General features: G+C 40.5%; 1 protein-coding gene and 1 non-coding gene across 3 annotated transcripts; one reads left to right on the top strand and one right to left on the bottom strand.

Moving 5' to 3' along the window:
- Window positions 1-227: 227 nt before the first annotated feature.
- TBC1D31 (TBC1 domain family member 31) lies at window positions 228-23,668 on the top strand. 2 transcript variants are annotated; one of them, XR_014943302.1, is made up of 22 exons: window positions 228-327; window positions 1,024-1,170; window positions 1,985-2,100; window positions 3,882-4,060; window positions 8,185-8,336; window positions 8,746-8,905; window positions 9,148-9,348; window positions 10,516-10,692; window positions 11,480-11,559; window positions 11,662-11,808; window positions 12,179-12,312; window positions 13,267-13,400; window positions 14,014-14,193; window positions 15,430-15,662; window positions 16,263-16,415; window positions 17,628-17,768; window positions 18,584-18,676; window positions 19,507-19,647; window positions 20,641-20,835; window positions 21,061-21,211; window positions 22,504-22,617; window positions 23,300-23,668. XR_014943302.1 is itself a non-coding variant. In XM_015856194.3 (22 exons), the coding sequence occupies exons 1-22, from the start codon at window positions 254-256 to the stop codon at window positions 23,431-23,433; spliced, it is 3,231 nt and encodes a 1,076-aa protein (XP_015711680.2). In that variant the 5' UTR covers window positions 228-253; the 3' UTR covers window positions 23,434-23,668. The 2 variants fall into 2 exon arrangements, 1 of the variants encoding a protein (XP_015711680.2); XM_015856194.3 differs by having other exon boundaries at window positions 17,628-17,763.
- A 491-nt stretch (window positions 23,669-24,159) lies between these two features.
- Window positions 24,160-24,232, bottom strand: TRNAM-CAU (transfer RNA methionine (anticodon CAU)). Its single transcript has one exon. It is a non-coding gene; the product is annotated as a tRNA-Met (tRNA).

The raw sequence follows: 24,232 nt of genomic DNA, 5'->3' as shown, positions 1-24,232 counted from the left end.
TTCGACCCATCCGCTCACTTCCGGCCCCGCCTCCAGGCTGCACTGAGAACTACAGCTCCCTGCGCGACCCGAGATCCAGTCGGGCTGATCCATTCCATACTGGAGGAGGGGGGGAATCTCCCGCCTTCTTCCCGCCGCTCCCCGTCGGTAAAGGGGGAGCGGGTTGTACCAAGTGTGCGGCACCCCCCGCGGCGGCGGCAGTTGAGAGAGCCCTGAGGGGAGTCGGCGAGCGCGGGAGCGGCGTTGTGTGAGGATGGCGAGCTGCGATGTGGGCTGCAGGGAGCACGGCGCATTATGGCAGCGCAAACACAGCCCGGCAACGGGCGGGTAACGACGGGGCACGGACAGGCCGAGGGCACGGGGGGATATGGGTGGCCATAGCTACGTGGCCGTACAGATGTGCATTTGCACTTGGTGTACACACCAGTACCTGCAGACGTGTAGTGGTTATATTGCTTTCCAGGCATTCAGTGGCTCAGAGGCATCCCTATTTTACCTTAGTGTGGTCACAGTATCCAATATTCTACACAGTTTTAGTTACTTACTCTGACTGACCAGGTTGGACGGGGCCCTGGGCAACCTGACCTAGTAAAGGTGTATGTTTGGTGGCCCTGCCAGGCAGGGGGGTTGGAACTACATGATCCTTGAGGTCCCTTCCAACCCGGGTCATTCTGTGATTCTGTGACTGAATTTACATCCAGATGATACAGGAGATAACTGGTCATACAATAATACAAATGAAAATCAGGTCACGAGTAGCCGCATAACAGGACCGTGAGTGGTGGGATTCCTCTTGCCTGCTTTACTCTCTAACATGTTTTCAACATAGCGAATGACTTCCTTTGTTTAGTATATATCTTTTATATTACAAAGACCTATTTCTCGTGGAAGGTTTCTCACAGAACACTACGAATGATTAGAACTGTAAAACAGTGATCAAGGGAGATTTTAATCTTAGGGCTTGGAAAAATACGTGTCTATAAAACAACTCAAAACGATTGTTTTTGTCTGCTTTCTTTACAGGGTTATAGTGAACATCATTCATAGTGCCACAGGGTATCACTCCAAGGCAATACGTTTTCTGAATGTGGCTTTTGACAGCTCTGGAGATTCTCTGCTTGCTGGAGACCACCAGGGAAATATATACGTTTTTGACCTGAATGGAAACAGGTAAGAATAGCTATAGAATACCATTTTAACTCTTTTGATACCTGCAATATTCAGGGTTATGGAAGTTGCCTGTCACTGTGCCACATGTTTTTAACCATTAATTTTCCATGGCTGTGCAGATAGTTGGTGGTTTTCTCAGAGCTGAAGCTGCAAGCCAGTATTTCATGTAGGTTCCCTGTGTACTATTGTATTAGTTAAGCTGCTGCTGCAAAGGATAAGAACTTCGTAACCAAACTGAACAAACATTAATTCCATTTGGTGATGGAAAACTACCAAAGGAGTTGTGCTATCAATTAATAGTACAAGCCAGGAATTACAGCCACCTGGTATTGTCATTTACAGAAATACATTCATAAAATCATAGAATTACCCAGGTTGGAAAAGGCCTTGAAGATCATCAAGTCCAACCGTAGCCTAACCAGTACCCTAACTCTAACAACCCTACACTAAATCATATCCTTGAGTACCACATCCAAACGGCTCTTAAACACAACCAGGGATGGCGATTCAACCACCTCCCTGGGGAGCCTATTCCAGTACCTAACTACCTTTTCTGTAAAGAAGTTCTTCCTAATATCCAACCTAAACTTGCCCTGGCGCAACTTGAGGCCATATTCATATCTTTTCAAGTGTGTACTTTCAAGTTGGTACTGCTGCTTACACGTAGTATAAGAAAATACGATTTCTTTCCTCTCTTCTTTTGAGTTCATTTTTCTCTTAGTGAAATATATATTGAAACTGATTAACTTAATACCTCACTTGACATTATGAACCAAAGCTTCCTAACACAATGAGAACATGTATTTTTAAATAGGTTCAAGCTTGTTCAGCGAACAATGCAGGCCTGCACCGCTTTGGCATTTAATCTTCGCAGAAAGACTGAATTCCTGGTGGCTTTGGCTGATTATTCTGTGAAGTGCTTTGATACAGGTAAGGAGAAATATAAAGCTTTATTATGTGGACTGTTACCGTCTCATTTTAATTTTGATTTTAGTCTGACAGTTTGCAACTGAACCGGTTTAAAACTATTTTTGCAGCAATACATGTCAACTAATGGAGTGCACACGTTGAAATAACTGTCAGTTGTTTTGAGAATGCTGGTAGATCTGTATCTACCAGTGTCTAAATATTCATTTCGCAGGCCAGCTGTGCACCTCTGACTTGATTACATGGGAAAGGACATTGACAATGAATTATTTGTAAAGTAACCAATCAGAAATTCCAGGTGTAGTGTCTTTGTATTATCTGAGCTTACATCTTTTTAAGAAGCCATAGGAGTCACTTGCGGACAATTAGAAGGTCTGGGTAGGATATAATTGTTGCAGTTTTTAATGTAACAATGTTTCCCAAAATGAAGAGAAGAAAGTAAGGTCTGAAATCCTCTCTGCTTTTCCTTCAACAACAGTAAGGCCAAACTTAGTTTCTGGGTGCACTTAGGGAAATCTTACTTACTTACTTACTTACTTACTTAGAGAAATCTTTAGCAAGAAGTTTTTCGCACAGAGGGTGGTAACGCACTGGAACAGGTTGCCCAAGGAGGTTGTGGGTGCCCCTTTCAAGGCCAGGCTGGATGTGGCTCTGGGTAGCTTGGTCTGGCGGTTGGAGACCCTGCACAAAGCAGGGGGGTTGAAACTGGATGATCATTGCTGTCCTTTTCAACCTAGGCCATTTTATGATTCTATGATCTCACAGTTCTGCAGTTTGAGATAGTGCTGTTTCCAGATACCAAATCACACTGAAGAATGTCTTGGAGTATAGAATGTCTTTCACGTAAGTCAGTACTGGATGGACTGTCATTAACAAAGTATTAGATAATAGTGAGCGCCATCCCCTAATTTCGAAGCCATTCTCTGTAATCCCATGGCATCCTCTCATCTGGAAACAGCTTCAAACACTCAAATGTCAGCAAGCACAGCAGAAAGTTTGACTGTTAGGCTTTGTGAGCTGCTTTGTGGCCATTTCCCATCTTTGGTTGCTCAATCAACTGGAGCAACCCCATGGACCGTCAGGCAAAACAGCTGATGTAAGTAGTCTTGCCACAAATAGGGTTAGTTGCTGAGGAAAGATTAGTGGTCATGCAGTCACAAATGAGAAACAATGTAGTCAGAGGTACTATTTCCTGAGTATGTATTACACAGCATAAAAATGCTTTGGACTCTAAAACAGTTAATGAGGTGTTGCTTTCTGACTATGCTTTCCCATAGTCATAGCCCGTTGTCGTTAAACCTTTCTTCCTTGCACCTGTAAATAGCTGCCTAATCACTCATACGAACTGTTCACAAGTTAAAACAAGTGGAGAACTCTAAGCAGAACATGTAGTTTCAACTACTTGATATTTCTGCTGATATTCACATCAAATAATCAGCCCACAAGGCATGCTTACTTTACTTGATTGCAGTGTTCATGACTTCTTAAGATTGATTCTTGGGCTAAATTAAACAAGTCTGTACAAGTTTGGTTTCTCTGTAGAACTGAGAATAAAACCTGTCACTTGGAGATGAGAAGGTTATTTCTCTGTGTTATAATAAATGAATACTTTGTTTCTTGTTTGTTGGATTGCAGTGGTAAATGGTCATATATCAGGTATTCTTGAAAGTCGCTTTTACAACATAGTGCTGTACGAAGTGTGATGTGGTATGAAAAGTAAAGTAGTAGTCGTTGCCTTTTGAATGACTTTCGTACTCTCTTCTTTTTGTCTTTTCATTCTGCAGAAACACAGGAACTCGTTAGTTGGATGAGGGGCCATGATTCTTCAGTGTCTTCCATCTCTGTTCACAGCTCAGGCAGATATGCCATCACCACGTCCACTGATACAGCACAGCTGTGGGACTTGGACACCTTTCAAAGAAAAAGAAAGCTTAATGTTCGTCAGTCCGTGGGTATACAGCAGGTGAGTAAAGAGTAATTGCTAAAGGGTAAAAAAAACATACCACAGGAGGAGGAACATCACACATTAAAATCACAGTACTTGAAGACAGAGGGAAGATGTATGAGGAGCAGCTGAAGTCACTGACTTTGTTCAGCACTGAGCAGAGCAGGGTAAGGGGAGGCCTCACGGTGGCTGCAGCTCCTCATGAGGGGAATGGAGGGACAGAGCTGAGCTCTGCTTTGTAACAGCAGGGCATGAGTGAACAGCATGGAGCTGCGTCAGGGGAGGGGCTGGTGGGGATTAGGGACAGGGTCTGCACCAGAGAGTGGTCAAGTGTGGAACAGCCTCCCCAAGGCAGTTGTCGTGGCTCCAAGGTGTCAGAGTTCAAGAAGTGATTAGACAATGTTCTCAGCCACAGGGTTTGTATTTTGGATGCTCCTGTGTGAATCCAGGAGTTGGACTCATTGATCCTTTTGGTTCCTCTTTAACTCAGGATATTATGTAATCCTATGATATTTTTAAAAATGCAGCTAAATCTACTCTGTTCTTTGGGCTAATTTTCTTAACTGTTCTCCCTTCATATCAGTCAGACCACGAGGCAGTCAGTAGTTACAAAGATCTGCTGGATACATTTAAGGAATCTTTACTTGTAGAGATACTGCATATTTGATTGGATATGACCTTGATCGACCCAGACTAACCTGAAAGTTCACCTTTCTTAGATTTGGGAATGGTCTCAAAGGACCTCCAGAGATCGTTTTCAACCTGAATGAATTTGTGATTCTAAGAGGGTTGTTCAAAAGACAGGTTTGAGGTGATAATTCTAACTTGAACAGCCACCACTTAGTCCATTCAGCTACTTATTCCAGAGCTTCTCTTCTTCCTATGCACACAAAGCAATGAATGCGGGTGCAAATAAGTAAATAAGTTCTTTTTGCTGATAAGTAGAACAGCAAAAAGAAAATGCAACATTTTAGCCTAGTGGTTTCTTTGTTTTGGTTTGCTGCACAATAACACACTGGAAGAGCTTAGGGGACTAGAAAGAGTCCCTTTGTATCAGGATGTGATGTTAATAGTTCTGATGTAGCATTATGCTGCTTTAAATAGGTGTGCTTACACCACCAAATTTTAAAATTAAGCATAAATACTACAGTAAGTAGCACTGCAGTACCAAATCATTGCCTACACACGTGCTGCCTTACCACATAGTCTTAGAAATACCACTTCAAACCAACTTTCTCATCAAGTTGGTCACTAGAAAACTGCTGATTTTGCAGAGGACAAGGGTATTTGTTTGAGTACTTTCACTGTATTCTCAGTCAGGTGGAAATGTTGTTAACTTGCCATGCCACCTAGCAATTACTGTGGGAAATTATGTATACATTTTTTGTTGCTTTATGAAAACTTGTGTAGTATAGAATTATAGAATGGCTCAGGTTGGAAGGGATCACGAAGTTCCAACCTCCCTGCTGCAGGCAGGGCCATCAACCTCTACATTTAATACCAGATCAGGCTGCCCAGGTCCCCATCCAACCTGGCCTTGAACACCTCTAGGGATGGGGCATCCATACCCTCTCTGGGCAGCCTGTTCCAGCACCTCACCTCTCTCTTGGTAAGGAACTTCCCCCTGATACCCAATCTAAATCTTCCCTCCCTCAGCTTAAAACTATTTCCCCTTGTCCTGCTATTATCTGCCTTTTCGAAGAGTTGAAAAGTGCATCACTAAAGTAATTATCACGTGTTCCATTCCAAGAAGATATTGAGGCTAAGTGTAGAGATTTCTTGCAGGCAAATGACTCGTGGAATTTGGTAGGGCCAGGATGTTACAATATAGAAACAAACTTTTTAAGTCCAAGCATTACTGACTATCACTGAGGGAGTAAATCAAGAATTTGGGAATTAATAGCCTGCAATTTTGGTTTGGCTTTACTATTTCTAATAGGACTTAATGCAAATAATCCATTTTATCTGGATTTTGTTTTGCAATGTTTAGAACAGAGATAACGAGGTTTACTCCCATGCCACAATTCAAAACATACAGATAAGCACTTGATTAAAGATCAGATTTATTATTAGATACAACCATGACACATACTGTCCAAAGCTGGATTCCTACTTGGTATTTGAGTCCTTGTGTTAGTTTCACGCTGATCTGCAGAGTACTTTGTGGTGCCTCTTTAATTTAAACCTAGTTTGCACTCCAAAAACACACCCTCAGTTCAGTTGGTATGAGACAAAGCTTAATATGACAGAGGCTGAGTTTTGTGGTGTTAAGAACAGCAGTTGAAAAAAAGACAAATAAGAAAGAAGATCTAAAGAAAAGATGCCTGTAATGACAGTTTTCAAAGCATTGCTGCTTATTCAACAGCTGCTTGTGGTATTTTTCCAGGACAAAGCAAAAAGTGAGGAACTTGTCCAGTTTGCCAGAACTTAAATAGAAAATTGAAGCTCTTCTTGGGCTACATTTGCTGTTGGAAGGACCCACAGACTCTTTTTTTACATTTGGAAGTAAGAAAAGGTGGAAATCACGTTGCTTAGCTTCCCCTATCTGCATGATAAGCATCAGTTTTTTTGTCTAGACTTCTTCACAGTCCCTAAAGTAGGACGTGCAGCTCAGTCTGTTTAAACATGAATGTGGTGAGGTGACTTTTGCCCTATGGGTAACTTTTGTTCACTGTCAAGTGACTAATTTGTGCTGGACATCAAACTTTCAGTCACTGACATTCAACATGATGAATATTATCCCATGTATCCAGATTTTAAGGTTCAAAGAAACCATTCAAACCAAAACTGAACTTTTTGGTACTGACTGCAGATCTCAGCCACCGAGTCCTTTGGGTGTTCAGTCCCCTAGTGCTCAAATACCAGAAAACATTTCGAATTTAACCTTCAGAATTACACTTACAGGGCACTATCTGAAGCTAACTGTGCTGCTACCAAAGCAGAACCTCTGATCTAGACCAGCGATTTGTCATTAAGCAAAAATGTATCCAACAACACCCATGCATTTAAAAAAATTGCTTTTATTTTTCTTTATAAAAGGAATTACATAAAAATGGTAAACATGTTTGGAATAATGGGAAAAGAAAGTATAAGTTTTATTTTATTTTCTTTTATGACAGACTGCTTTTCATAGTTGCAGAATACACTGCTAAACTTTGCACAGTATTTCTTGCATTTAGTAGTTGTGTGCAAAACTGAGGAGCTTAAGCCTAAGGATAAGTGCTTCACAGAGTGCATTTGCAGGTTGTTGAAAGCAGAGGTGTTTGTAGGAGATGCAGCAGGCTATTCAAAACCCACCTGTGCTCAGTGAGCAGCTCTGGCTCCTGGTTCCCAAGCTTTCCTGCAGCTGGGTGCATTTTCCCAGCATCACTATTATGCCCTCTCTGACAATCATCAGAACCCTCCAGAAGAGGGAGGAACAGTTTGGAAAATAACCCAGATAAACTGCTGTGTTATTTCAGTGAGATAAATTGGCTGTAGTGAGAGGCCCAAAACGAACACAGCATTCAAGGTGTAGCCTCAGTAGCGTTGAGTACACTGTACACTGATAGAAGCCAGGATGCTGTTGGCCTCCTTGGCCACCTGGGCACACTGCTGGCTCACCTTCAGCCATCTGTCAGCTTACACCCCTTTTCTGCCATGCAGCTCTCCAGCCACTCTGCCCCAAGCTTGTGGCATTGCATGGAGTTGTTGTGACCAAAGTGCAGGACCCAGCACTTGGTGTTTTTGAAGCTCATACAATTGGCTTCAGCTCATTGATCCAGCCTATCCAGATCCCTCTGTAGGGCCTTCCTACACTCAAGCAGATCAACTTCCTCCCAGCTTGGTGTCGTCTGCAAACTTACTGAGGGTGTTCTCAGTCCCCTCATCCAGGTGATATTAAACAGGACTGGCCCCAATACTGACTCCTGGGGAACACCATCTGTGACCAGTCACCAGCTGGATTTACCTCCATTCACCTCCACGACTCCATTCACCACCAGGATTGAAGCCTCGTATTACAGCTTTGTTACACAGTTACAATGATAGTTATACTGTCATGGTTTCTTGCTGTATCTTATTCTGCCATTCACTTTAATCCTGTTTAAAGGATACATCCTTGGTAACATCATTCCATTTTATATTCTTTCATATTCTTTCAGGTTTTTTTTCTTCCATTGAGTAACACCATCCTCAGCTGTTTCAAAGATAATTCTGTTTTTGCATGGGAATTTGATACTCTTCACTGTAAATATCAGTTGCCAACTGCAGTAGAAGGTTCTGCATTACATTATAAGGTCTTTGCAGTTACCAGGTAAGCTGCTATTTTAAGCATTCTAAAGGCAGACTACAAAACCTGTAATTTTAAAACAGGCTTGCTTTTCTTATATACAATGTTTTATGGAAGTATTAAACTGTATGCAATGATAAGTATTTGAAATCTGCTGTGACTGATACTTGCAGCAAAGTTCCATAGCACTTTTTATTACAGTCCCATAGCAGTTGAAATAAAGTTGATTTGATGACCAGTAAAGTAAGGTTTAAGCTATCCATTACAAAAGAAATTTTATTCTTAGAAGCTGTTTTGTACTTTCAAGAGATTATGTCAGGAATAATGTCAGATTCCAAAGTGATGTGAGGGCATAGCAAGAAATGTACAATCTCTCTCTTTGTAGCTTAAACTATAATATTCTGATGGAAACTTTGCTTCATATGTGACCCAGAGATGGCCGGATTTTTGTAGCTGGCGGAAAATCAAATCATCTTCACTTATGGTGTTTAGAATCAAAGCAGTTGGTAAGAATAATCCAGATGCCTACAGAAGTACGAGCTGTCCGTCATCTGGAATTCCTCCCTGACAGTTTTGATGGGGGCTCCAATCAGGTCAGTTACTTACAAACTTAAGAATGGATATTTGATTACTTGATACAACAGGTGTTTTTTTTTTGGGGGGGGGGGGCTTTTTGAGGACAGCAGGGAGGTGGGCCCCTGCAATGCCAAAGGAAAGATTCTGTTCTAAATATTTGTTCAGTTGCTCCTCTTGCTTAATGGAATGGCATTTCTTAATTTGTATTCTTCTTTGTTTGACATTGACAGCGTTACTGATTAATCCTTTTGACTTACAGGTCCTTGGAGTGTTAAGTCAAGATAATATTATGAGATTTATCAGTATAGAAACCTACAAACTTCTTTTTGTCATTGGGAGTCATGAAGAAGGAATTAGTACAGCAGCAATTAGCCCCAGTGGACGGTATATTGCATCAGTAATGGAAAATGGGAGCCTTAATTTATACAGTGTCCAAGCTTTGACTCAGGAGGTGAATAAGGTACATTGTTTTATATTTCCTCTAATTGCAGTAGATCCCATTAAAGGTGACACTTGTCCACATAACTTTTGTATCAGCAGTAGTTTGCTGACATGTCGCTGGCTCAGAAGTGTTGCAGTGCCATTATAACTTAACACTATAAAAACAGAAAAAGTGGTTTGCTGAGTTCCTTCATTTCTATTCCAGCCTGTCAGGTAATGTGGTGTTTGTAAAGTGTATCACTCTGGTTTTGGTTTTCGGAGGAAGGGAAGTTGTTATTTCTTTCTGCAGCAATTAATGGGGACTGATTTTGTAATGACATTTTGGGAGAGATGGAAACAGCACAATTGTGTGCTGTTTCTGTTCCATTTCCTACCAAGAAGTATTTTGCAACTGATGTTCTCTTAAACTGCAGGCATGGATGGCTCTTGCTGTGTTACTCGATCCCAGAATGCATCTTTAGGGCACAATCATACTCCTAGTCCTTCCTAAATAGCAAGCATTCTAAATACCAGTTCTTACTTTATTAAAGTAATTTATTAATGGGAGTCAGGTTTCTAAATCCAGAATTCCACTTATCTTTAATCACTATGTCATTGAAGTAAACAGTAACCAGTTAATGAAGGAGTTGAAGCTGAAGAAGGATGTGTAAAGATGTCACATGCATTTCATTTGCACTTTTGATGCCAGGTTGACACAAACTGGGATATCAACTTTGGTCCTTGCTTTCCCAGTCTTTAAAATTGAATTAATACCTGCCTAACACTGAAGGTTAATTAAAGTTTGTAAAAGTCTTTTGTGTTCTTTTATTAGGTGCTATGGAAATGCAAAATCTTTTAGTAACATTGAGAAACATACTAAAATAAATAACCTGAACACTACATGATAGACATTTATACTATCTCAATTGTATTTCTAAACAAGGAAATAACATGATGTCTGAGTAGATGTTTGGAAGCTGTGTATACGTTCTCACAGTCTCTCTATTAATTACAGTAGTTTAATTCACTGCCATATATATTTAGGAGTATACAGATGATATGTATTTGTTTCTGTTATAAGTATTTCTCTGTTCTTTGTACTACGGCCTTCAAGCTCAAGGATATTGCATATTAAAATAGACATCAAATTATAGCGTTATTTATTCTGTCTTACAAGATGTTAACAGTCATTTTCACTTAATATTAGCCTCCACCTCCGCTGCTCAAAGTAGTGGAAGATTGGCCCAAGTGCAAGTCAGAGGCAAACAAGCTGACAGTGAGAGTGACTTCAGGAAGGTCAGAGCAGCCTCGGAAGTCCAAAGGAAGCAAAATACAAACCAGACTGCTGAAAGTGCAAATGAGTACAACACTTGAAAATAAAGAGGTAAGAAGAAGTTGCAAATATTTTGTTCTTTGGTCTGCATTAAAGGTTCCTTTGGGGGGAAAGAAAAAAAAAGCCATTTAGTTTGAAGAATGAGTTCAGGCACTAATTCAATCGGATATTTGAGCAGAGTTAAAGGAGTTTTAACACCGTTTCTTCTTTCTGTTCTGTAACTCCTGTATTATGTGATGCAACCAGAGCTACCATTGCTTCAGTCAGGTTTGGGCACCTCTGAAGTTGTTCAGCTTGTGACACATTTGGATATTTGCTAAATCAAGGTGCTTCCCTGATGGCAAACTGCACTTCTAAAATATCTGCCTAGAAGCTCCTTCACTTTTCTTAATTATTTAGAAGATGCATTACTGTTATGTGTATTTCCCTTACTGTGCTGCCTTCTCTTCATGTCTCTAATCTTAAGTCTCATGTGTATATGTATAATCTTACATATGCATGTATATACATATACGTGGTGTTTTCTCCTGCACCATTCATCACAATGTAATCCATCACTTCTGTCAATAGACCTTATGTTTGACTGTATCAGTCATTTCACTACATACAGTTTAGTCAGTCTGGGTCTGATCTGAAATCAGTGGCAACTGTTCTTGACTTCAACAGATGAGTGATCTCTGTCATTTAAATACTTAGGATAATTCAGCTGTACATATTATATATATCTTTTAGGTGTGCTAGGAATTTCTGTATTCAGCTACTGCCATTGAATAGTGTGCAAGGAAAGAGCTAATGAATGAGAAATCCTCACATTTACTGCTGATTCCCTGTTTTGTAGAATGAATTGCCAGGTGGATTAAACAAGAAACGCTTACAGGTCTTATTGAAAGGATATGGCGAGTATCCAGCAAAATACAGGTATGTTTGTGTGAATGTTCATGCTTGTGCAAAATCAGCTTGCTTGTGTCTAATGGCCTGTGAAAGAGAAGTTGCTTGACTGAGTCTGTGTTTTAATTACAGGATGTTTGTTTGGCGTTCCTTATTACAGCTTCCTGAAAACCACTTAGCATTCAGTAGCCTGATAGATAAGGGTACCCACAGCACATTTGTGAATATTCAGAATGAGTATCCCATCAAAAGCAGGAAACTGCTGAGAGTTTTACAGAGGTAAAATGTATATTTATGTTTATTTAAATATTCTACATTTATATTTTCATAGAATCATAGAACGGCCTGGGTTAAAAAGGACCACAATGACCATCTAGTTTCAACCCCCCTGCTATGTGCAGGGTTGCCAACCACCAGACCAGGCTGCCCAGAGCCACATCCAGCCAGATATTCATATATTGATCTAAAATGAGTCCCATAACTGGAATCAGCTAAAATGAAATAGCCATGCCCTAATGCATTTTTGTTTTTATAACTGCTATAAGCCTGCATCTATTTTGAAGTTTACAGTCTTTTTAAACGATAGTTTTAAAATGTGCCTTATACTTCTATTTTGTACTGATGCACCTTTGCTTGCCTTTGTGTATAGGACCTTATCAGCTCTAGCTCACTGGTCTGCTATCTTTGGCGAGACACCTTATATTCCTTTGCTAGCTTTCCCATTTGTAAAATTATTCCAGAACAACCAGCTGATCTGCTTTGAAGTTGTTGCTACAGTAATAGGTAAGTAATGATTTTTGAAAGCCAAATACGCAGTAACATGTTTCAGCTTTCCTACACAAAAAAGCTTTTCCTGATGAAATGAAGGTATTGCCAGGAATTAATATGTAGCAAGTGCATGTTTAAAACCAGAATTTGTTTTTAAATCAAAACAAGATACTAGATTCCCTTCTGCAGTGTTTACTGCAAAAGCGAGCAGTTCTGTACTATTTGCAAAGTCTCAGTAAGAACAAGTATATGTAGCATAATGGTATCATACTGAATAGCTAAAATCTGTATCTCAGGCATGGGAAAAGTACTCAAACCCACCTCCGCTCCAGTCAAAAGGGAACAATCTCTCATAAAGTTTGACTGTGTTTAGCTGTCTTAAACACATGGTAACTCAAAATTAGACATTTGGCTGAAAGCTCACTATGGCTGTTTTCTGAAGAAACATACTAAATTAAAGTGCACTACACTTAAATTATTTGTTGCAGCTGTTGCTAAGTCTGCAGAAGATATGTGCTGCCAAGCATACATATCCACTTTGCAAACACATGCTGTTAGTGAATAAGTAGCCAAGCTCACAGAAATTTTCCTTACTGTGTTCACAATTACTCGATCCAGGCTGCAGTTTTGTGAGACAGAAATACTGGTTGAAGTTTCCCCACCTGCCTCCAACCACGTTGTCCCACAGCATGCCAACTTGTTTATATTGTACCTTTGAGCCATGTTAACTCCCCAGTCTGGTTCACAGTGCACTGACCAAACACTCGTGTCAGTACATTTGGAGGAGCAGTGAGCTGTGGGAATGGTTTCAGAACAAATGGCTGGAAAGAATAGAGAGAGGAATATCTTAAGTAGGCTTTGCTGCTTGAAATTTCTACTTACATTTGCAGTCTTTATAATGAAACCTTAAGGTTGCCAAGAGTCTCTCACTCTGGATTACAGCGGATCGTGTTTTGTTTTTCTTTTTAGTTAATTTTTGTCAGCACTGGTTTGAATATTTTCCCAATCCTCCGGTTAATATCCTTAGTATGATGGAAAATATTTTAGCACATCATGACAAAGAACTCCTTCAGCATTTCATAAAATACAGTGTGACTTCACAGGTAATGTTCTAGCCAATGTTTGTATATGAAGCATCAGTACTGGGAATGATAGTGTACTTGTGGTTTATTTTGACCTAAATCTTGTAAGGGAGTTTCAGTAAATAATAATATTGAATGATACAGAAGTGTAAAGAATGTATCGTTGTTTTCCTGATGCTTTTCCTTTTGCATGGTCAGAGATCATGTGCATGTGCTACTGTAGGTCTTCAGTGTCCTTCCCTTTCTGGTGCACATTGCTTGAAAATCTACTGGTCAAATTATAAGAGCATATATTATTTATTTACTTTTAAATTGGGCATAGATGTGGTGAATTCTGTTAACAAGTTTAAACCATAATTACACATATTTAACATTAAGGATGATTTTAGCTTCACAAAGCTGAACAGAGTATTTAAACATCCAGTGAAATAAGAAAACTACGTTTGCTTATCTCATATTACTTTTGACCGTTTATAGTGGGTAATAAAGCTTATATTCTGATGTGGTTTCAGCTTCTTTCATAACTAAATAGATTTTTGGTATAAGGTATAAGAATATTTCATATTTATTTCTGTAAAACGAACAGTAGAATTTTACTAATGGATTATTTTGTCACACTTCCCAAATGATGCAGGTTTATGCCTGGCCTCTTCTAGAAACCCTGTTCTCTGAGGTTCTAACAAGAGAAGAATGGCTCAAAGTCTTCGATAATATCTTCTCTAACCATCCCTCGTACTTCCTAATGGTTGTTGTTGCCTATATTATTTGTTCCAGAGCTCCTTTGCTTCTCTGTAATCAAAGTAAAGATTTTGAGGTAAATATCTGATTTTTTTTAAGTTGATCACCTGAAAATGTGGCTACAGAAAAGTGTAAAACCCATCTCTGCTGTTGTCGAGTTTTGAAGGAGGTGTTTGAGTGCCATGTTAATATATCATTATGTTACTGAACAGTCACCTAACACCTGACAGACATACAATAAATGAATAAGAAGTCGAGCAGTTTCCTGCAGTGTCATGCAGTAAGATCTCTAACAGTTTTCATAAGCTTTCTAATGCCACTAAAAGTTACTTATCACACAGAATCACACAGAATTATCAAGGTTGGAAAAGACCTAGAAGATCATGCAGTCCAACCATCACCAATACTTCCCAGTTAAATCATATCCCTCAACACAACATCCAAATGTTTCTTGAACACTCCCATGGTCAGTGACTCCACCACCTCCCTGGGCAGTGCATTCCAATGCCTGACTACCCTTTCTGAGAAGTAATGTTTCCTAATGTCCAGCCTGAATCTCCCCTGACGCAGCTTGGAACCATTGCCTTAAACATTGGTGGTTCATCAGCCACAAAATAATTCTGCCTTTTATCTGAGGTTCTAATACTGACTTCTGCATGTGGAGAAAAAGGGCAGTGATTCTGTGATGTCTCATTATTTTGCTTTCAGACTGCAAAATGAGGCAGTATTAATTGACATGCTCTGAAGCTAAATTAAAATTTTCTCATGTTTAGCCCTAGAAGGAAGGAGGAAGATTTTTCATAAGAAAACATCTTTGCAGACAAATAGTTCCACCTTGAAAATGCCCTTGTGAGCATTTTGACAGACATCAGACCTTTCAAAAGCTAATTGCAAATTGTTCTCGGTGAAGATCTTTGACGGGAAGAATAGTCCTACTAAAGAGGAACTTCCATGTTTCACGTGTAAACACTAAATGTTGAGTGAGCTTTATCCAGTGGAATGAACATCTGCGTGGGCAGTGTGGCACTCTCATGTCACACCTGGCTTCCCAGATGTCTTACACAACTGTTGTTGGAACAGAAGGAAAAGAACCCAAGTGCACTTTTAGAACTTGGATCTAATTTGGGTCAAGTCACATTTTACCTTGACATTTTACTAACTGATAGATCTAACTAAAATAATTTTTGTTGGGTTTTTTCTCTCCAACTTCTGGAATTTAGAGCTTGCTATTTCACTTAATTATTCCTACACAGTTGTATTAAAAACTTGCTTAATCGTTTGTAAAATGTAAATGGCAGCCTGTCTCTTACAGTATTTCTTTCATCATCGTAACAACCTGGATGTTAACGCTGTGATTAAACGAGCTTATCATCTTATGGAGACTACACCACCAGATATCCATCCACAACGTGTACTTGATGACTTCGTGCCACTTACGAAAGGACAGTACCCTGTATTTAATAAATATCCCAAGTTTGTTGTGGATTATCAAACTCAGGAACGGGAGAGGATCAGACAGGATGAAATCGAATACTTAAGAGAGAGGTATTGATGGGAAAGCTGAAAACAGCATCAGACTGGGAGGGACAAGTGGACACAATTCAGTTTTTCTGTTATAATGTGTATATTTGAGAAGAGAGGCAATAATTGAAAAAAGTGGGGGAGATGACTTTAAAGAACCTGTAGATAGTTCTTAGGATTGGCATGGTCTTTAAGTTAAATAGGCAGTCTTAACTTAAACCAAATATGTTTATTAATTCACAGACAATACTGGGCTGATGATCTTTGGAGTTGAAAATTTACAAGTCGAGACCTATATCTCTCTTAACCTTGTTTCATCCAACTTTATGTAGGGCCAGGTGTTCCTTGCTCACCATTGAAATGAGTGGGAGCCATGATTACAAGACACCTTTAGAAACTGATTTATTGTTAAGAATGTGAGGAAGAAAATGCACTTATTCGAAAAGCCCTGCTGTTTGTGAAAGGCAGCACTGTAACTCTTTCCCATGTATTTTATCCCTACATAAAGAGAGGTGCCATGTTCTCATGGCATCACACTTCAGTACTTCTTTGCTAGTACAGATGTTGATTGCAAAGTGATAAGTGATTTCTTGATATATGAACATGCGATCTCATTCCATTTAGGCAATTAGTGCATGAATTAGAAGCTAAAGCACAGGAACAGAAAGCAGAAGATGAAGCCTTCTACCGAAAGCAGGAATTACTCCAAGAAGCTGAAGAACAAAGGCGAAAAATGCTACTGGAAGAAGAAGAAAAGCTGGCAGAACGAAGGCAGAGGTAATTACAGTATAAAAAACATCAGGGACCCGGCTACAGTATCCTGCTGTTACATTTGAGTAAAGGATAAATGGCCACTAATTTGTATAAATTGTAGTGTGGGAGAGCAGTGTGGTCTGGTAGGTCAGATTTTGGTGTGAGAATGAAGTATTGCTGCCTTGCTCAAGGAAACAGAACATATCAGATGCCAAGATACTTTATGTTTTTGTCTCTGCTCTCAGCCCTTTGTCTGGTCACTTCAGGCTGCAAATGCCTTTGGAGAGCTACTTGTACTGTGGACAGACTTTACAAATACAAAATTAAGTTATTGAGAGTATTGATGGTATGCTGTACAGATTCTTATGTTTTCAGTGGAGTTAGGAGAAAGGCTGCTTTGCATATAAGTTGCTGAGCAAAGAGTTGTAGTAGTACCAAAGTTAATCTGGTAGTTCAGACATTTGCAGTTGTGTGGGCTTAAGAGAATTTTATCACTGTTTATTAGATCAACTAAAAGTAATACTTTCCTTAAAGATCTGCAACCTACAAATTAGGATTTTATTCTAAGAAATGAGCAGTGGGGTTTTCTCTGCAAAATAACTGAATTTGTGGTTTTGTTCCTTGAAAAGGTTTGATGTTTTGCAAATAAATTTTAGGAAGAACTTCTTTACAGAAAGGGTAGTCAGGTACTGGAATAGGCTCCCCAGGGAGGTGGTTGAATTGCCATCCCTGGTTGTGTTTAAGAGCCGTTTGGATGTGGTGCTCAGGGATATGATTTAGTGTAGGGTTTTTAGAGTTAGGGTTCTGGTTAGGCTGCGGTTGGACTTAATGATCTTCATGGTCTTTTCCAACCTGAGAAATTCTATGATTCTATGACTAATTTTGTGCTGAAAGAGGTACCAGGGCACTGACAAATATTCTAAGGAACAGTTTCCAGGTCTAGATCGTAACAATAGTAAACCAGTGCTTATTAAAGTACAACAGGAGCAGAAAACAGGGCTTCAAAGCTTAATTATGAGATCTTGCCATTAGAAGATGTCTGTGTGTTTGAGTTTAATTTTGACTTGTAAATGAAAACTGGACAGTTTACAGGAATGAAAGCAACTTTCCTGTGCTTTATACATTAGACATTAGATCACAGAAACTGGTGAGTAACTGTGGTGCGAGCTTGTGCCCCTTTTTATCGGCCTTTCATACATACAAATTCCCTTGCTTTTGTTTCTTTTGGCTTTGAAGACTAGCTGCTGTGAGAAGAGAACTGAAAGTAAAGGAACTCCAATTTCTAGATGCTTCAAGAAGGCGTTTTCTGAAATACCAGCAAGATCGGCGTGAAATGGAGCTGAAACGTCTTGACGACGACATTGCAAGAAAGGCTGAGTATTGCTCAAGCAATTCTTTTCTTGAAGGTTTATTGGGAACAATAACCAAGAAAGAAATGCGTAACTGAAATATACTGTGATTTGTGAGCCCAGGGGTGTGTTTAGCATGAGGTAGATGACTTAAAATGTAAATGCGTAATTTAACAGTTTTATTTGGCACTTCCCATGTTCCTGTGTCTTGTTTTAACTGGCAGAATTCCTGGGAAAAGCCAAATATATCTCTATATTAACAGTGTTGAAAAATGTAATTAGCTCCTTAAAGGAGTCGTCAATTATCAGTTGTCTGTGGGTTGTATATCCAGACTGCAAATTAACTCTGGATCAGCCTTTGGCCAGGTCTGCCTCTGCTCCTTCAGGCTTAGTAGCTTAAGCACCATACCGAGAGAGAGCAGAGCATGAGCTTTAGAACCTTGTGGGCACAAATCTAGTCTCTGCTGAGCAATTCTGTGCATCTCAGCAGCACACTTTGCAGAGTCAGGCCACTGTCAGATTCTTCTTTGCAGCTCAGCCCAGGCAGCCACTTGCATCTCTGCCGTCCTCCACAGCAGTCTGAGTTCAGAGACTATTTAATTTGTAGCTGTATGTTGCAGAGTATTAGCTTGATGTTTCCCTAACATGTGGCTGGATTCAAAATGATTCCTGTGCCTCTTGCCTTCACTTTGTCCTGTACTTTCAGCATTCAGTATTTTCCACTGTTCATTATATGACAGAAAGTTAACTAGAACTTAGAAGTGGAACGTCACTTCTGGCTTGGGACTTTCTTGCTTCTTTTTCTCCCTTGCTCCATTTTCATGTGTTTCTCTTCTCCTCAAGGTATCCATGAGAGACCGAGAAACAGCTGCTGCTGTTCAAGATATAGAAGTACGACAGATGGAACTTGAATCACACAGACAGCTTTTTGAACAGGTAATTGTTAGGGAACTCTGCAGATGTTTATATTTGATGGTTCTTCCTATGTACATATACTCCAAAACTGCTAAACCTTATTCTGAAGCATGTGTCTCCTTATGTTTTACTTCTTAAAGCTTTTGGCTATAGACTTTTGGTCATTCATGCTGAACATAACGAAATACAGCTGTCCATTGGCTACATAAAACAAACCAAGCTAAAGATCGCTTTTTTTTTCAGTAAAGTCATCTGTTTAAATGAACTGTTTCTGCAGTGGCCATCCTCTTTAGGCCAGAGAGACTGCAGTTATTTAACTAACCAAGGCTATATGTCTGCCCACAAGAGCCTGTACAGGCAGGCTTTCCCTGCTCATGTCCTGAACTGACCATTTTACTGCTGTCAGTGAGAGGCCATTTGCAGGCTTGGAAGGCCTGTTGGGAGGCAGTGTATGTTAACTGCGCTTCTGTACCCTGCTGATACCCTGTCTTAAAAGTGGAGAATATTCTCATGATGAATCTGATTAATTTCAGTTGGAATTCTGTTTCTATGCTCCATGGTAATCCATGGGATGGAATTACATCGGTATAAAGCTGAGAGATCACTCTGATGACACACTCTTAGCACAATTCCAAGTGGGTAAAGCAGCAGGGAATGTCACTTTCTTGGACAGTTATGGTAGTTTATGCTATGCAGTGCAATGAGATGTGTGGATATATTCAAACAGTAGTTTTAAGTATTAAGTTTTAATATTACATTTAAACATATTAATTTCTAATAAGTGTTAAAGAGAGAATCAAAATTATGGTGAGTAGCTTAGCAACAGTAATTTATGCTTGTATATTTGGCAGCGTCTTATCAAAGATCAGGAGAGAATTACGCAGGAGATGAGAGAAGAGACAGATGACAGGCAAAGAAAGGCAGATCTTGAAGACCACATTGTTCAGAGATGGATAGAAACAGATCGAGAAGAAAGGCAGAAAGCTCAGCTGGTAAGATGGTTGGATTTTTACATGTATTTGGGGGAGTCAGTTATGTTAGCCACTATACTATTTAATAGTATTTCTGTTGAGCTACTACAAGGTACCTTGAAAATATTTCTAAAGAGATATGGTTTCTAGATATTCATCTTTATAGATCAGGATGGCTTGTTTAAAGTTTTGAGGGTTTCAAAACTGTCACTGAAGCATCCATGCAATGCTGAAGCTCTCTGGGACCACCATGAATATTAAATTTTCTTTACTTTCCAGAACTTAAAAGGCATTTAAAACTCCAAAGTGCTCTTCAGAAGAAGTTATTCTTCTATTAAGAAACATGTTTTATTTGCAATCATAATAAAACAAAAGGAAACTGCAAAGGAACTTTCAGTTGATAGCACTTGGCATGACATTCAATTGCAGAAGCTGTCTCTCTGATCACAGTAATGAACGTGTATAGCTTGACATTAGGAATTGTTCAGATTTTCAAGCTCAGAACTTGTAACTGCACAGTTGGAAAAATAGTTGCAACTAACCCACTACCCATATGCTTGGCATCTGCATTTATATTTTGTCTAGAAATAAACATATGGGCCTGAATTTTTGTAAACAACCTTCAATTCTTGGAAGCAGATGGATGTGGGCGGGAGTATTGGCATTCAGGTATTAATCTCATGTTAAGTGCACCTGTAGGTCATATGAAAACCATGCTAAGAAAGCAAAATCCTCTAAATCATGGAGGGGGTGTATATCTCATTTAAAAGGCCCTCGGTGAGAGAAAGAATAACAGGGATGAAAAAGGAGCAGAAGACAGCCCTGACAGAAGAGACAGCCTGCTGTAATGAATGGAGGGGTGGCACTGCAGGTGCAGTCTCCTGCTAAGGACATCTAACAGCAATACCGTAGGACACGTTAGTTTGACAGAAAAAGGTCTTTCCTCATCTGTATGTAAGGCCATATACTTGAAATAAAGTAAATGGAGCCCTGTTAAGAAAAATATTTTTTTAGGTGGCCGAAGAAAATTTAGCCAAAGTAGAACAGAAGTGCATTGACAACGAATGGAGGCTGCAAGTGTTGAATAAACTAAGGCACGATGATCAGGACCGTGATAAGCATTATGAAGAGATAGCCAAGCTCCTGCATGACAACAGGGTAAAAGAAGCTGAGCTGCTGAAAGCCATGAGGGAGGCAGAAGAAGAAAAGGTATCTGCATTCTTTCTTTTCCTAACTGGGACTGGCGAAAGTATATGACTTTTGCCTATAACATAGAATAGCATAAAACAGGTAGAACAAGAAGAAATAGTTTAAGTAACTCCTTTCCTGTTTCGGCTTTGGAAGCTCTAGAGCAAATGAGTGAGGAGTGGTTTTACATGTTCTTTTTTATCTCATACATCTGCTGAGGATGTACTCAGTATCTCTGTTGCACAGTGGGAAGAAGTTGCATGGAGAAAAGCACGACTGGAGGAAGAGCAGAAGGCAGCAGCTGCTGCAGATGTGCACAGGAAGCAGTTTTTAGAAGATGAAATGAATGATGCATTAGAACTGGATGAAAAGCTGCAAAGTGGGGGTGGCTATTTTGGTGAGTATGTAGAATATGCGGTTTTCTTGAGTATCAGCAGACTGGATATTGGCATGAAGGTCTGGACTGATGAGCAGAAAACAAAGTAATACTAAAGATAAACATAGGCTAAACTCCTTTACATGAGTAAAACATTCTGAATCACAGAATCATAAGGGTTGGAAGGGACCTTTAGAGATCATCTAGTCCAACCCCCCTGCTGAAGCAGGTTCCCTACAGTGGGTTACACGGTAAAGCATCCAGGTGAGTTTTGAGTATCTCTGGAAATGGAGACTCCACAGCCAGTGATGAGGCACTGGAACAGGTTACCTGGTGTTTTGGTTGATGCCCCATCCCTGGAGACTTTCAAGGTGAGGCTGGATAAGGCTCTAGATTATCTGATCTAGCAGTGCATGTCCCTGTTCATTGTAGGGGAGCTGAAGTAAATGGCTCTCAGAGGTTCCTTCCAACTTTAAGGGTTATATGGTTCCCTCTGAGCAGCTTGTTCCAGTGCTCTGTAACACTCAAAGAAGTTTTTCTGCATGTTCATACGGAATTTCCGTTGTTCTATTCTGTACCTGTTGCCCCTTGTTCTTTTGCTGGGCACTGTTGAAAAGAGCCTGGCCCCATCCACTTGGCTTACACCCTTCATATATTTGCAAGCATTGATAAGGTCACCCCCTCCCCCCCCCAGTCTTCCCTTCTCCATACTGAACGGCTGCAGGTCTCTCAGCCATCCTCATAAGGGAGAAACAGAAATTTGAGGATAATTTGCACAGTTTTTTTTTTAATCAATTTGGAAACCTCAACCTGTAATACTCTATTCTGCTAGAAGACACCTTGGGCTTACCGTGATTTTAAGAGTAAGGGTGGAGAGGCACTGGAATGGGTTGCCCCATCCAAGGAGACATTAGGCAGGACAGGGCTCTGAGCACCCAGGTGTCCGTGTTCATTGCAGGGGAGTTGGACTGGATGACTTTTAAGGGCCCCTTCCAGAGAACTCTATGATTCTGTTGCCCCATCTCCTCACGACAAGCACAATATTAGTGACTACTATTAAGATTAGTTGATTGGTGTTGTTCTCAGCAAACTTTTGCAGACATTGCCCTAATTTGCCTGATGGTTTTAATACGGAGTAATTGGCAACTACAAGTTATTACAGTGAGTGTCTCCGAAAACACCAAGTACGAGTAGCCGTATTCCACATGAATTCAGTGGCTCATTTGTCAGAAGATTAATTATATGGGGAGAAACACCACATACGGAACTGTAATTTAAAATGTACGACAGTGCTTTCTCTGTACTTCCAACAGAGAGACTGCGCGATTTAAAGGCCAGACGTGCAGAGAGAAGGGTCGAATTCCAGGTGCCAAAGTCTGGAAACATCTGCCTGAATGATTTATCTGCATCGCAGTCGTCGTCATACGGTGAGATTCTAAGTTAGGGCCCTCCTTTATTCTCACATTTAAGTTGAGGTGCATTACTGGAACGCCTTGCCGGGTGATTGAGTCATTATTCACTGTGTAGGTGGTTAGTGGATAGTAAAGCCGTTTATTGTTGTCTTCTGTTTCACGCCTGAAAAACATAAAAAATAATGAATCACTACCAGGAACGGCACAGGTAGGAAATGCCTGAAGTGTGTTGCATTATAAGACCGGTCATTTGAAACCTCAACCTAGTTTAATCCCATTCTGACCTGATCATTCTACCTGTATTTGCTCAGGCTTTGTAATTATATGTGATTTGGGGATGTTGAGCATGTGTAGAACCATCCTTCATGAAAATCCTGCAGAGTTACAGATAAGAAGCAGTGTTCAGTCATCTACCTGGTGCTGTCCTAGCTGATGAAGGCACACATTAAAATCCCTTGCATATTACCTCTATCACTCTGCAGCACAGGGAAACTTTGGAGCTGCCAGGGAACCCCAACAACACCCGACCTTTGTGTAACAAAACATGACACTGCTGTGGTACCGCTTTCAAGGAGCCCAGAGGTTGTAATAAATAGAGCGTATCTGCCCAGAGGAGTTTTCCCAATAAGCATTTGTGGTACTTGTGGATAACAGCCTCAATATTAACTCTGAGTTCCTTCCATTTAATCCTCTTTAGGCAGAAGACAAGAGCTGGCGCGCCAGGAGCGGGAGCTGATGGCAGAAGTGAGGCAGCTCAGGCAGAAGCTCACAGCACGGGCCCACACCAGGCGCCCTCCAGCTCTTGGTGCACCCACACGATGGACAACCTGAGATGGTTTGCTCTGGAACTCAGCTGTACCTTCGGATCACCCGACTATGTGTGATGTGATTAAGGACTGATCATGGACTGTTTATTATAAAGGCTTTGGGAAATATTTTTATATAAAAATAAAATTCTAGCTAGAAAAACGTGCAGTGTTTGTACCCTCGTTGTTTTCTCCATCATTGTAATATTATTTTTACTTCTCAAATAAGCTGACTTCTGACCATTAAGTTATTTCATACACACAGAGTGTTCGTATGCTTTATTTGGTGCAGCCAAAGCAGGGACTTAAAGAAGCCAACCACCATCAGAGCCAGGTGCTAAGAGCAGGGCACAGGGAGCCTGTGGAGCCTGAGCTGCTGCTGCTGTGCTGTTCTATCTCTGTTCTATCTCTGTTCTATCTCTGTTGGCAGCCAGGAGTTGCACTCAGTGATCCCTGTGGGTCCCTTCTGACTCAGGATATTCTGTCATTGCGTAACGAATAATACACGCACCAGTAGAGCTGAATGACACGGCTGCTCGTTGGTGCTGCAGGGCAGGGCAGTGCACAGGGCAGGGAGGAGCAGCCCTTTTCCCATCACACACAGCCCTATGTGCTCAGAGGCACCTATGGATCACGTTGGCTTCCACACTTAGAAATCTTGGGATACGCACGTGATTGTTTCCATACTGTAAAAAATAATAACTTTAGGCTGGCAGGAACTAACGGAACTAACAAAAATATTACCCGCCTTTGCCCCGTGTGAGGCTCGAACTCACGACCTTCAGATTATGAGACTGACGCGCTACCTACTGCGCTAACGAGGC

The sequence above is a fragment of the Coturnix japonica genome, chromosome 2 (genome assembly GCF_054131305.1).
Source record: "Coturnix japonica strain WE chromosome 2, WE-NBRP24, whole genome shotgun sequence".
NCBI lineage: Eukaryota > Metazoa > Chordata > Aves > Galliformes > Phasianidae > Coturnix > Coturnix japonica.
The sequence above is the reverse complement of the archived record's forward strand: the minus strand, read 5'-3'. Positions and strand labels throughout refer to the sequence as shown.

Excerpts from the sequence above, each read along its gene's own strand:
- TBC1D31 (XM_015856194.3), top strand. The coding sequence starts at position 254 with ATGGCGAGCTGCGATGTGGGCTGCAGGGAGCACGGCGCATTATGGCAG. Across the intron at positions 9,349-10,515 it reads TGACTCAGGAGGTGAATAAG|CCTCCACCTCCGCTGCTCAA; the intron begins GTACATTGTTTT and ends ACTTAATATTAG. Across the intron at positions 22,618-23,299 it reads ATCGCAGTCGTCGTCATACG|GCAGAAGACAAGAGCTGGCG; the intron begins GTGAGATTCTAA and ends AATCCTCTTTAG.